Genomic DNA, 14,522 nt, shown 5'->3' with positions numbered 1-14,522 from the left:
GTCGAGGTTGGTAAAGAAGCCGCTTCCCCTACCACAGCTGCTGGGATTGGCCGAGACGAGGGTTCTGTCCCCGCCCTGTAGAAGTACCTGTCGCTCTGTGAGAGGTTGTGCCTGTTTGACAGCGTAAGGCGGAGCTTAGTGCCTCCTTCAGACGCTCCCTCCTTTCTATGTCCCGCCCCTCTACTATTTCTTCAGATGGGCGGGGAAAAGAGACGCTCATTCATTTATCCTCGCACCTCTTCCGATTCGCCCGCGACTTGAGGCCCCGACAGCCTCGTCCCAGTATTCCCCACGTCATCCCCCCGTACGGTTTGGCCGGCGCGCGGCACTCCCCCCAGTCCCCACCTCGCGCTCCACCCTCCGCCATCCATTCCTGCGCAGCCTCTCTCGCACCACCCCCGCTGGCTCCTCCCTCCCCCTCGCTCAGGCCCTGCCCCCTCCTTTCCGCTCCTCGCCCTCCCGCTCGCGCGCGCTGCTGCAGCCGCTCCGGTCGCTCGCGCCCCGTCTCGCGCCGCACTGGGATGTTGGCGGCTGCGCCTGGAGGCAGGTCCCGGCTCGGCGAGGCGGCCGGGGGGAGCCAGTGAGGCAGCCAAAGCCCCGGCCGTAGCGCGCAGGGAGCGGGCGGCCCCTCCCGCCTCCTCTCCCCCGCCCCCACCCCGCCACCTCTCCGGGCCGCGCGCGAGGCGGAGAGACGGCGAGCCGCCCGGGGTACAACATGGCGGAGCACTCGGCCCCCGACCACAGGCACAAGCCCGCCAACTCCGCCGGTCCTTTGGCGCTGGGGAACAGCAGACCCGGGGCAGGCAGCGGTTCCTCGGCGGCGGCGGCGGCCGGCGGACCCCCGGCGGGGGGTGGCGGCCTGTCGGGGGGGCTGTCGCAGCCGGCGGGCTGGCAGTCGCTGCTTTCCTTCACTATCCTCTTCCTGGCCTGGCTGGCCGGGTTCAGCTCGCGGCTCTTCGCCGTCATCCGCTTCGAGAGCATCATCCACGAGTTCGACCCGTGGTGAGTCGCCGCCGCCGCCGTCGGTCGGGGGTGGGGTGGGCTTATCCCTGCGCTGCCCCGGGCCGGCCGATGAACCCCTCTTCCCCGTTGCCCCGCATCCCGCCTTAATCCCCCCACTCCGCCCCCGCCAAAGGCTCATCCCGGCCGGCCAGCGAGGTTCGGGAGCCGCTCGCCCACTTGGGCGGAGTTGAGCTGCGCCTGTTCCTCCCGCTGCCGGGGGGTGGGAGCCGCGAGCTGCAGCGTGGCCGGGAGAGGACGGCGCGGTGCGGCGCGGCTAGCAGGGAAGGGACATCAGGTGCTGGGACACGCCAGGCGCGGGGGCCGTGGGCCGAGGCAGCCTGAGCGGGACCCGGAGGCAGGGCACGGCCGCTGGAATGCGCGGCCCATGAGCACGGGGAAGTGGGTGGGAGCGGCAGAGAGGTGACACAGTGCAGCGGCCTTATTGTTTAGCCCTTCTCCTTCCGTGTTGCCCCGTGAGCTGGATTTCGCATGCTGCAGCTAGAACAGTTGTCACGGCATTCAGTGTCCGTGGCAAGGGGGTGTGGGGAAGGTTGTGGCTACAGCAGGTAGGTGGGCTGTTGAGTTCCATTGGGGGAATTGCGATCAGCATGAAGGGTGAAGTTAGGCAATGCTTTTTGAAATGAACATGAACCAGAAAGCAAATTTCATATTTAGTCCTTCTGTCGTATTGTCTCCAGACCTGTGGGGTAGTACTTCATTGTCGTCTTTGGATTCCTTTCTGGCCAGGAAGGAAGATAAGGAATGCACAGCAGGAATTGATCTTCATAGAAGTGACTGGTTAGAATTACAGGAAAATGGTAACGCTGATTTAGTGCTAGATATGTCAGAGATCCCTGGGTTTCAGGGTTTTTTAAGACTAAAATCGCTATTTCTCAAATATCTTGCTTTTTTCTCAAGATTGTTTTCTTATGTATAAAAGCTGGATTCTTGTGTGTTGGGGAAATGGAACCATGTTATTCAAAAGAACAAGAAACACAACAAGTGGGTTAAAATTCTAGTCCTTGCAGCCAGGTTTGTGGTTAAGAGGAAGAAAGCAGGAGTCTGGGGAGTTTTTGGAAGAATGTGGCATTAAAACATCTTGCATTAATGGAGACCATTCTAAGGAAGGTGACCTATCTTTAATGCTTTAAGGTTTTTTTTCATTGTTTGCTTCACTTCCCCCCACCCCCAACCGAGCCAAAATTGTAGGCCTGTGGTCTCTTCCTGTTAATCATTTTGAGGGAAGGGCAAGCTGTATGTTTTGAAATTTTTAGTCTTCATACTTTAGTTGATATTACAAAATTTAGAAAAATGCGTTACTGAAGTCGTAAAGAGTACCTTTCAATTTGCACACTTTAATATTCATCTTGAATGCAATTTTTATTTCTTATTTAGTTCACAAATTATGGTACTGGACGGCAGAGGTAGTATCCAGTGAAGTAAAAAAACACTGTGAACTCTTACAGAAGGTTTTGTTCTTAAAGGTTAGGTTAAATTATTTTATTACGAACTCTGTACTGAGCAAGAAAGAGTAGACGATACTCAGAAGTTTAAGCTTTAGCCATTTGTAAGAGTGTTTTATTGTGAAAATGTAAATAAGTGAAATTGAAATGCTAATGTAAATCTATAAAAATTAAAGAGTGAGGGATTTATTAAATCTGCCTCTGTTACTTTACGTATTGTCTCTTACAGAATTTTTTTCTATGCTTTTCTATGTTGAGTAAAGGGGACTTGCAGTTGGAAACTATTTCAAAGATTTTGCTCTCAGGAAGATTTTCCTGGTGGTAGGGTCTAAATTTTCTTCTGATTTCTTCCCATTACTCTTATCAAAGTCTGTTTTCCTCAGATGAATGGGAATCATGCTATAGTGTCAACTTAAAAAGATAAAATGAAAAATAAGTTTCCATTTCTTTGGCATCAGTGGTAATATTATGCTTGTAAACAGTGTGTTAGGTGCTATCATATTCCTGAATTTGTAAGTAGTTTTATCTGCTGTATGTAACTTTGCCAATCATCTGTAGAATAAAGTTTAAAAGCAAACAAACTGTAAGTCTTGAGGCAGCAGTGAAAATGTCAAGAATTATATTAATGTCATTATGCTGCATGCCAGAAGTGTAGTCATACATAGTAGAGCTATTTAGTGGGGAAGAGGACCTACACTATAGAAGACCTGGAAGAAAGGTAGAGTAGTGAAGACCCTTCTGCACTGCAGCTGTTTTAGTTTAAGAGGGCAGAGTTTCTCCTCCTTAGAACAGTTAGAAATAGAAGAGCAAATTTATAAGACTCCTGCTAATCAAAATCTGGTCAGAAAAAATCCATAAGCAGAGTCCAGGAAACACACGCAAATAAAAATGTCATTACCTATTTCTTTCCTAGTGGCTGGTGTTCGTGAGCTGGGCTCCTCTATAGCAGGGGTCAGCAGTCCCTGGCACGGGTGCCAAGAATGGCAAGTGTGCCAGTTTTCATCAGCATTCCAGGCAGGAGTTCAGCCACACACTCCTGCCCCGTGCTGCTGGGAGCTTGCTCAAAGCAATGCTACCTGTGGTTTAACAAAAGACCAGCTAATACAGTAAATCCTTGACTTACGTGGGGGTTGTGTTCCTGCAAACCCTGCGTAACTTGGATTTTCACACTTATTGGGAGGGAAGCTAGGAACCAGGCTGCCACTTGGTTCCCGGATCCCCTCCAATTGCGGACATGGGAAACTGAACAGCCCACAAGGGCTGGTCAGTTTTTTGGCTACTTCTCCCTGCCTGACAGCCATGCTGCAAGAGGAAGGCTTTTAGCTCGCTGTGGGCAGCTAGGCAAGCTTAAAAGGTCCTTACCCCGCCTTCCTCCGGTGGCACAGTTGTCAGGTTGACAGCTGTGTGGCTGGGAGAAGGCAAGGAGAAGGGGCTGCAGAGCAGCGTCAAGTTGTGTTTAACTCACCTTAAAGCCAGTTATGCACAACTAGAAGCCACTTATGTCAAGGGTTTACTGTACTACCAACCGCCACCTAAATGGTAAAGCTCTGCATTTTAATTTATTCAATAAAGCTGTTGTAAATAGGACTGTTAGTGACTTTAAAACGGATCACTGGCACTCAGCCCTTAGGTAAAGGTCAGAAAGTCAAATTGCTGCACTCTTCATTGGAAAGGTTGCTGACCCCTGCTCTATAGGATACATGCTTCATCATTTGGCATTTACCATAGGAACAGCTGCTCTGTGGCTGTGGCATCCCTGATGCTTTTTTTTTTTTTTTTTGGGGCGGGGGGTATTAAGTTTGTTTACAATGCTTTGAATCACCTTACCTAATGTTCTCCACTTATTTATATTCTATTAACATATTCTCTCTTTACTCTATGACCAAGAGAGGGAGCTGCGGGCTGTTAGTTGCAAGAGTACGAGAAGAATTGAGTTTTATCTGAGTCCTTGTCTACATTTAAACCTTAAATCAACATAACACTGCTCAGTGGTATGAAAAATCCATTTCCCTGAGCATTGCAGCTATGCTGACCTAACCCTGGTGTAGATATGCAGCTAGGTCAATGCAAGAATCCTTTTGTTAACTTAGGCTAGGCCTACACTGTAAAAGGGAAGGTCAGATTAAGATATTCAACTCCAGCTACATTAATTATGTAGCTGGAATAGGCATATATTAATTTGAGCTTCTGCAAACACTCCTGTCAACTTCCCTTATTCCTTGTGAGGAGCAGTGGTACTGGTGCCAATAAGGGAGCCCTGCGAGTTTGATTTAGTGGGTTCCCACCAAATGTTTTAAATCAAACTCTGTAAGATTGACTGCTGCAGCAGGAGCATTGATCTTGAGGTAATGAAGACATACCCTTGTTACAATCGCTTTAGGAAGTGGAGATCGTACAACAGTGGAAAAACCCCTTCTGTTGCATAGATCAGTGTTTCTCAACTTTTTTTGGTATAAAGTACCCCTTTTTCCAAAAAAAAAAAAAAAAAAAAATCCCACAGACTTCTCTCACCTACCTCTAAAGATATGCGTACCACCAGAAACATGGTCCCAAGGTAATATGAGGTCTTGAAACAAATGCCATTCAACCTTTCCAGATTGCTGAACCCTTTTCAGGAGTCGTATTTGTTTTGCATACCAACGAATTACACCTCGCTTAAACACTACTTAATGTACTTACAAAAACATGGCAAAAATTTCAGTAGTAGACTTCTGTGATAACTCGCCAACTTTCTACCATCTTATCAAATAAATTAATTGGAATGGAAATACTATATTTACATTTCAGCATAAGGCATATGAAGCAGTATAAACAAATCGTTGTCTGAATGAACTTTTAGATTGTACTGACTTTATTAGGGTGTGTTTTATGTAGCCTATTGTAAAACTAGGGAAATACCTAGATGGGTTGATGTACTCCCCATCAGTTCACCCCCAACAGTACATGAAGACCTCAGTGCACCCCCAACAGTACATGTAACTGTGGTTGAGAAATACTGGTATTACAGATTGTGTCCGTACTACAGGATACAGTGGCACAGCTATGATACCGTATGATTTCTTATGGTTGGGAATTTTTGCTGTTTCTTCATGGTATGGAGAGCTTCCTCCTTTTCCCTTTTTCTTTTCAGGTATAGGCATGTGGAACTGTGTGTGTGTGTGAGAGAGAGAGAGAGAGATTATACTTTATCTGAATTGAACACAAATATTTAGCTCTTCATTTTTTATTGCTAAGTAAATCGTTCTTTGCCCTTATGTTTGTTTATAATTAATACCTTAGACCTCAGTCCTGAGAGTGCCTTCGTATGGGTAGAGTCCCATTAAAATCAGTGCCACGTGTAGGGTTTGTTCTGCAAGACAGTCATTTGCAGGATGGGGATTTCATTTATCAGCCTATGTATTTGATGTATGTGAATCTGGTGTCATGATTAGTTGTGCAGTTTACCACTTCTTCTGGAAGATGGTAGAACTACCATTCTTGTTCTTTCTTCTAACCTCTCTAGGTTGTATTGTACTAGTATTTCTGTGCCTTGCTGGTTTTTATAATTGTTTCCAGTTGAGTTTCATTTGTGCATTTCAGTAGTGAAGTTAATTCTTCAACCTAACTAATGATTGTAACAAAGACAAGACTGAAACTTTGATCTTGTCAAGAGATGCTTGTCCTCTCATTTAATACACTGTTGCTAACAACTTCCTTTTTCCAACAATCTTCATGATAGTTTTCAGTCCATGTGACAGTACATAGGTACAAGCCAGTTAAATTTTGAGGTACTGTAGCAAATGACTTACAGAACCTAAGTATATTAAACTTACTGCATTATCTTTATGCAAAACTTTCATACATTTGAACAAAAAATGCTAATGAGGAAACATAGGTGGCTTGGCCAATCTTGATAATTTTTGTGATTTTTTTTTTTTTTCTTTAAATGTGTACTGCGCTGTCTACCAGGTTTGGAATAGGAGCTTGAAATTAGGAAGGGAGATAATTTAACAAATCACTAGATGTTTTTATTGTCCATGAAATGATGTCTGTATTTGGTCAAGTTTCAATCCTATAAAAATCACAATTTTACATAGATGGCAAAGCTGCTGAAGGCTTGTTCCAGAGTTTTCTTAAATTTCGGCCACACTAAACATGCCCCTGAGTTTCCTGCACGTTTGTGACGTAGGCCCTGCAAAACTGAAGTATGGGACATGGATGTGAACAAAATAGATTAGCTTTTTAATTTTACCTCCTGCTTTCTTTCCCTGTTGAAAGACGCTTTGGTGTAGGCGAAGGTGCCTTACTCAGGGAATCAGGGGACCATTAATTCTAGTCTCTCCTCTTCTTGCTGATATTAAAGAGTTCTGTGCACTTCACAACCCTTTTTATTAAGCAAGGTTAAACAACTGAGTAAGGATGAAAGTATCAGTCCTCTGTTCTACAGAAAGGATATCTGAGGATTTTGTTAGGTCATTCATAGCAAAACTGGGAGTAGAATCCAGATCCTTAATACAGAAGACCCAAATTTCTATCCACTGTACCACACTGCTTCTCCAGCCTGACAAATCTACATGTTTCGGTGTGCTGGCTGAAAACTGGCTGTTTCTGCATGTGATGGATATTCTTTTGTAGTGATCGGTCTTTGCAGGGTAAAGTTGCCAAGTGTTGTCAGCAAATGGAATTATTCTTCCAGTTCAAATGAAAGATTTTTTTTTTTAAAGTTGTACTGTTGAAGCTCCTGGGTTTGTACACAGCTCACAACCCAGGCAGGACTGTTCTACATCAGGGTGATGAACCTACAGTCCATCTCCAGCCCTTGAGGCTCAGGGCTCCCCTCCACAGCATTCAACCCGTAGCAGGGGGAGGGTGTGTGTATCCCTAAGCTTTGCAGGCCAGAGTCAGGGAGATAGACTGGATCTGGCCCACAGGCTCTTGCTGGTGTTGGGGACGGGACAGGAAGCAGGTCCGTGCGCTGCGGCTTCACCCCCACCCCCTGCTGGGGGAATGGTAGCACCTAACTGCTCCGATTAGCAGCAGTTGGGTAGCGAGCAGGTGGGACAGCTGGGAGTAGCAGGGAGCTTTGCCAGATGAGCACCCCCATTTCATTCAGACCTCTGACCCGTAATCCACTCCTGTGACTACTGCCGTCCAGACCCCTTCTACTCTGAGCCTGCTCCTGCACCTCTTCATCCAGACCCTCTACCTTCATCCTGTTCCTTCTCCCTTCCTGCCACCCAAACCCCACACCTGTTCCCCTTTAGCTCCCTCCTACACACTTACCCTGAACCCCTGATTTTTGGTCCCATCCCAAACCCCTAAAAGAGTTATTCTGGGTTGGGGGAAACCATGAACCTTGGTTCCCTTCTTCTCTATTCCTGCTCATGGTGTGGTAGTATTAGGGGAATGAGGCTTTTCAGTCAGGAACCACATCAGTGAGGTTGGCATTTTATTTTTTGCTTCTTTCTTATGTGGCTTCCAGTTGATTTTTCTATGGTCATTGGCTCCAACTCAAAAAAGGCTCCCCACTTCTATTGTACATGTTAACATTTTTTTCATCATTTGTCCCACTACCTCATGCCTCCTTTCTCTCAGTGCTGTTCTCTGCCTTATTAGCGATCTAACTTTTTACCTTCTGCAATACGTGAAGCAGTGGTTATGTGCGCAGCAGCCTTATTTACTATTCCCATTCGTTGGGCCCCATCTAAGCTGTGTGATAAATGAGGAAGGGGTATGGTGGAAAAAGTAGTTTGGTAATTAATTATATTGTATAGGGAACCTCAGTTCTGGTATTTCTTAAATTTTGAGTGCTTGACTTAACAGTCTTTGCTTTACATTCCAAGAGGTTTGTTTTTTGTGTGGACTTGGGTTTATGGAGGTTTTTAAAATTCTCTTTCCTTCTCAATGATTGGCAGATGGTGGGGAAAACCAGGTGTTGCAATGTATTTCTTCAAGGGTGCATATGAGCGTCTGGGGAAAATCGCATGTGAGATGGAACATCTGTATGCTTACCAGTCAGTTAGGAAAATTAACAGTTCATGTTTCCTGACCTGAAGGATGTTGAGCTAGAATAGTTAAGACAAATGATCAATAATACCTCCTTTGATACAGATGAATTTACTATTACTCTTTCACGTCTTTCTTTAGTTCTACTGTATGCTTTGAACTTGATTCCTTTGTCACATCTGTTCTAAAATGTAATATTACAATATATAGTTTAATGCATACTCCAGTTTATTTTTAAGTACTTTTGGGAAAAATCTTAAAAATGTCTGAGTGAAACAGGATAGGTTTTTTTGGAAGATACTTACAATTCTCATATAAGTAAAGGAATTTTAAAGTGTGTAATTTTATCAGTATTAGACTGTCTTAATTTTATAACTATTTTTTTCATTAAGAAAATGAAAGATGCAATTTCTTTTCAACTGTAGTTTTATGTAGAGAGGGCACATTGGGAAAGGGTGAGGAGAGCTGGACAAAATTAGAAGCTAATGGGTAGCTATCTGTTCTGCTAAACCAGTGGTGTCCAATAGGAATTCAAATGTCACCACATTGTGGTTGTCCTCTTTTCCTTATTCCCCACATCCTCTCCCACTCCTGCTGTAAATAAATGCCTTGCCACTCCCCCCAGAGACAGGCGCCCCCTAGCGCAGGGGTCAGCAAACTTTCTGAGGTGGAATGCCAAAATTTGACCTTTTGGCCTCTATGTATGGTCCGAGTGCCAGTAATACTTTTAAAAGTCACTAGTCCTACTTACAACAGCTTCATTAATAAATAAATAAATAGGCAGAGCTCTACCACTTAGCGTTTAAGTTAATCATTTCTATAGGATGCATACCTGTTTTTTTTTTTTTTTCTGGTTTGCCAGAGGTAAATGCAAGAATTTTCAAAGTGGAGACCAATTTTTTTATGAAAGTCATAGGAAAAGTTGTACCAATATTCACATTCACATTTGCCACAATTCGAGTAAATTGTATAGCTCTGTTTGTAGGTGGCCAAAACATCTGTTTGCAGCCATGCTTCCTTAATTTGCACTAGTAGCCCTGGCAAATACTTGTGGAGTTAATGGATTTTATATGTGTGGGTCTCCCTCTTGTCCAAAGTTGAAAGAAAGCCAGTGTCTGGTGTTGCACACTTACAGTAGGCTGGCTGGCTAGGGGTGGGGCTCTGGATGTTTGCCTGCACCATGTGCTGCATGGCCACAGCACATGTAGGCTCCAATTCTGGTGCTCAAAGAGTTGGGCAGCTGTGGTCCCCAGCCAGCTCCAGTGCTTGGGCAGGCGGGCAGAGTGGACCCCAGTGGGTCCCAGGCTTTGGGTGGCTGGGCGGCATGGTCCCCCATACACCCTTGTGCCCTGACTTCCACACCCTCCAAACCACTGCCTAGGCCTCCCTTCCCCTGTGCCTCGCATCCCCTATTACTGACAGGGGATCCACTGCAGGGGCTCTTGCCCTGCGTGCTGATGGGGGCCCTGTGGCAGGGGCTTGGGCTCTGGCCCCAGCCCCACACTCCAAGAGCTCCATTCACTACATGCAGTGAGTGAAGACCATATTGGACACTGCAGTGCTAAACAATGAAACGAGGTATCAAAACTAATGCGGTTTATGAACTGTTCAAAATGTTGTATTAATCTTCCTACAGTACTGTCATGTGTTATGCAGCTTTAAAGATGTTAGTTCAGCAAAACTTTATCTAGGACAGTTGGTGATATTATCTTCTTCCTTCTATTATTGTGATGTAGCAGTGATGCCTGTACATGCTACTTATGCATTTTAATAAAAAAGTTGGCATAACCTTCAAAGAAACTCCTGTATGAGACCAAGTGAGAGTGCTTTGAATAGTAAACTTGTAATGCTGAAAACTGTAAGGGGCTTCATTGTTATGTTTTTCCACACCATCCCCATTCCCATTAAACTGTGTGGGTCAGCTTCCCCTTTAAGGGCACCCCATCATCATTGGAGCTGAGGGGTCTGCCAAGTTTTGCCTACCTGAAGGTGGTGTACTGAACTCCAACTCATCCCATGAGGTGAAAGCCTGTGTTTAAGAAACCAAGACAGCAGGCACCTGATCTCAGGCAGCATTGTACTGAGGCCTCCTGGTGTCCCGTTCTTATGCTGCAGTACTCAAAGACAGAACAGTAACTTCAGGTTTCCACTAAGTCTTATGACACAGAATCATAGGGCTGGAAGGGACCTCAGGAGGTCATCTGGTCCAGCCCCCTGCTTCAAGCGGGGTCAACCACCAATAAGTCATCACAGCCAGGACCATGTCCAGTTGGGACTTAAAAACCTCAAGGGATGGAGAATCCACCACCTTTCTAGGCAACACATTCCAATGCTTCGCCACCCACCTGATGAAGTAGTTTTTCCTAATATCTAACCTACACCTCTCCGTCTTCCACCTCAGACCATTACTCCTTGTTCTGCCATCTGACGCCACTGAGAACAGTTTCTCACCCTCCTCTTTAGAGCTCCCCTTCAGGAAGTTGAAGGCTGCTATTAAATCACCCCTAAGTCTTCTCTTCTGTAAACTAAACAAGCCCAAATCCCTCAGCCTATCCTCATAGGTCTTGTGCTACAGCCCCTTAATAATTTTTTTGCCTCCGCTGAACCTACTCCAGCAAATCCACATCCTTTTTTTATACTGGGGGGCCCAAAACTGGGCACCATATTCCAGAGGTAGCCTCACCAGTGCTGAATAGAGGGGAATAACTACTTATCTAGATCTGCTCGAAATGCTCCTCCTAATGCACCCTAGTATGCTGTTAGCCTTCTTGGCTACAAGGGCACACTGTTTACTCATATCCAGCCTTTCATCCACCATAACCCCTAGGTCCCTTTCCATGGTACTGCTGCTGAGCTGGTCAGTCCATAGCCTGTAATAACACTTGGGATTCTTCCACCCCAGGTGCAGGACTCTACACTTCTCCTTGTTTGAACCACATCAGATTTCTTTTGGCCCAGTCCTCCAATTTATCCAGGGCACTCTGGAGTCTCTCTCTACCCTCCAATGTATCTACCTCTCCCCCTAGTTTTGTGTCATCTGCAAACTTGCTGAGGGTGCAGTCCAGTCCGTCATCCAGGGCATTAATAAAGATGTTGAACAACACTGGCCCCAGAACGGAGCCTTGCGGCACTCTGCTTGAAACCAGTTACCATCTAAATATTGAGCCATTGACCATTAGACGTTGGGCCGGACCCTCAAGCCAGCTTTCTATCCATCTTATAGTCCAAAGATCCAATCCATGTTTCCTTAACTTATGGACAAGAATGTTGCGGGAGACCGTATCAAAAGATTTGCTGAAGTCAAGGTATATCACATCCACTGACTTCCCCATGTCCACAGAACTTACCTTGTCATAGAAGCTAATCAGATTGGTCAGGCAGGACTTGCCCCTGGTAAATCCATGATGGCTATTTTTGATCACTTTCTCCTCTTCCAAGTGCTCCAAAATGGATTCCTTGAGGATCCCCTCCATTATTTTCCCAGGGATTGAGGTAAGGCTGATGGGTCTGTAGTTTCCTGGATTGCCCTGCTTTCCTTTTTTAAATATGGGCATTACGTTTGCCTTTTTCCAGTCATCCAGGATCTCTCCTGATTGCCAAGAGTCTTCAAGGATAATGGCCAAAGGTTCAGCAATGACCTCTGCCAATTCTCTTAATACCCTCAGGTGCATTAAATCCAGACCCATGGACTTGTGCAGATCTAGTTTTTCTAGATAGCTCAGAACTTGTTCCTTCCCTATAGATGGCTGCCCTCCACCTCCCCATACTTTATTGTCTAGGACTGTCATGTGGAAGTTGACTTTGTCCATGAGGACTGAGGCAAAAAAAGCATTGAGTACTTCAGCTTTTCCTGCATCATCTGTCACTAGGTTACCTTCTTCATCCAGTAATGGCCCCACACCTTCTCTGATAACCTGTTTATTGTTAACATGCCTGTAGAAACCCTTCTTGTTACTCTTCACATCCCTTGCCAGCTGCAGTTCCCATTGTGCTTTCACTTTCCTGATTACTGCCCAGCATTCTGCAGCCATATGTTTATACTCCTCCTAAGTCAACTGTCCCCGTTTTCATGTCTTGTACGCATCCTTTTTTAATTTAAGCTGACTACGGATTTCCCCATTAAGCCAAGCTGGTTGCCTACCATGTTTGCATTTCTTACTATGCAACAGGATGGTTTGTTCCTGTGCCTTCAGTAACACTTCTTTAAAGTACTGCCAGTTTTCTTCAGCTCTTTCCCCCTTCATCTTAGTTTCCCAAGCGATCCTGCTCATCCGTTCTCTCAGGGAGTTGAAGTCTGCTCTCCTGAAATCAAGGGTCTGTATGTTACTGCTCACCTTTTTTTCCTTTTGTCCGGATCATGACCCGTTCATTGGTGGTCATCAGCAAGTCTGTCAAAATTTTCAGTACTAGTTTCTAGATAGGGTGATCCAGGGCAAATGGCTATCCTCCCCAAAAAGGAGTTGCTGCAGGAAATGCTATCACATCTGTCTTGGTGATGAGAGCGATCAAGCATGTGTCACTGGGCAAAAAGATAATTGGTATCCAGAGGGAATGTTGGCTTAAGCAGAGCCTTTTCTCAGTCTTTATTTAACTACAGTTCCTTAGCTCAGGATAGTCAAACCATGGTTCATGAAGCACCTGCAACTCTTGTACAAATAAAATGTGGCTCCTGGAGCCCTGTGCACCCCATCTTTCTTCACCTAACAGACTGGGGAATGAGCAGGAGTTCAGTTTCTGCCTTCAGCAAAGTGGTATGCCTATGGGCTTATGCCACGTATAGTTGTTGCCTGCTAAGATAGGGGACAGTTTAAGGGTTTGCACCTCCCAAAAGCAAGTGATAGTACCCAACGAAAGTACATTGAAGTGCAAGAACTACAGAATGATTGTCCTAACGCGTCATCTAGGTAAGGTGCTGATGACGATACTGACTGAGAGAATAAGATCAGATAGAAGAACATATAACAGACGAGCAAGCAGGGTTCAGAAAAGATAGAAGTATCATACAGCAAATATTGGCACAAGACTGATAGTGGAAAAAGCTCAACGAAAGAACAAGAATGTATACACTTGCTTCGTCAATTTTCAAAAGGCGTTTGACAGTATAGATCAGAAAGTGACTTGGGTGGTGTTGGAGTCATATGGAGTGCATAGCAGACTGTGAAGGTGGTTGAAGGATATCAATGACAATGCGGAGGCAGTGGTGAGAACGTGGGGAGTTGGGAAGTTGGTTTAAAACAAGTAGAGGTACGAGACAAGGAGACCCAATATCGCTAAGTACCTTCATCGCACATCTGGAGAGAGCAATGGACAAGATCAAGGAAGAGGTAGAAGGGGTATCTGTGCACGGGCAAAGAATTTGCAACTTGAGGTTTGTGGATGATATAGGTATTGAGGAAGATGAAGATGAGGAGAAGCTAGCAAAAACAGTGCCGGTTTAAACGAAGAAGGAAAGCCATATGAACGGGTTATGGACATCAATAAAACAAAAACAGTGGTATTTGGAGATAAGGAAATAGGAAGATCAGTGTCTGGTCATGAACTAAAAAATGTAGAAAAGTTCACATAATTGGGGAAGCAACATAATGTCTGATCTAGACTGTAAGAAGGAAATAGTGACTAGAATAGCGAAAGCAAGAGCAAGTTTGAGGGCGATGGATAAGATCTGGAAAAGCAAAGCAATTAGCTTAAGAACAATGCTGAGCGTCTTGGAAAACGTGTATTCAGCAGCATGTTGTAAGGATGTGAGACATGAGTGATCATGAAAGATTTGAAAAGAAGAATATTGGTGTTCAAAAGGAGTTATAGAAGGATTCTGAAAATAGGATGGATGCAGAAGGTGTCACCAGTGAGGAATTATATAGAAAGATACAGCCTAAAGAGAACCTGCTGCAGAAGGTTATAAAACGGAAGCTACAACTATTTGAGAATATTTGCAGAATGAACAACGAACGAAAAATCAAGACCCTGGTATTCGGCATAATGGATGGTTCGAATAGGAGAGGGAGACCCCACAGAGAATGGATAGGTGATATAGTACATTGGTGTGGGGCTAGTCTACAAAAACTAAGCTAC

At 45.2% G+C, this 14,522-nt stretch overlaps 1 protein-coding gene across 1 annotated transcript in view; it reads left to right on the top strand.

Moving 5' to 3' along the window:
- Window positions 1–437: 437 nt before the first annotated feature.
- STT3B (STT3 oligosaccharyltransferase complex catalytic subunit B) overlaps window positions 438–14,522 on the top strand; it is a 94,049-nt gene continuing 79,964 nt past the window's right edge. Inside the window, exon 1 of the mRNA XM_074984397.1 lies at window positions 438–1,002. Coding sequence (XP_074840498.1) covers window positions 716–1,002 — 287 coding nt within the window. The 5' untranslated portion in view covers window positions 438–715. The remainder of the gene's footprint in view (window positions 1,003–14,522) is intronic.

The sequence above is a fragment of the Carettochelys insculpta genome, chromosome 2, assembly GCF_033958435.1.
Source record: "Carettochelys insculpta isolate YL-2023 chromosome 2, ASM3395843v1, whole genome shotgun sequence".
NCBI lineage: Eukaryota > Metazoa > Chordata > Testudines > Carettochelyidae > Carettochelys > Carettochelys insculpta.
The sequence above is the reverse complement of the archived record's forward strand: the minus strand, read 5'-3'. Positions and strand labels throughout refer to the sequence as shown.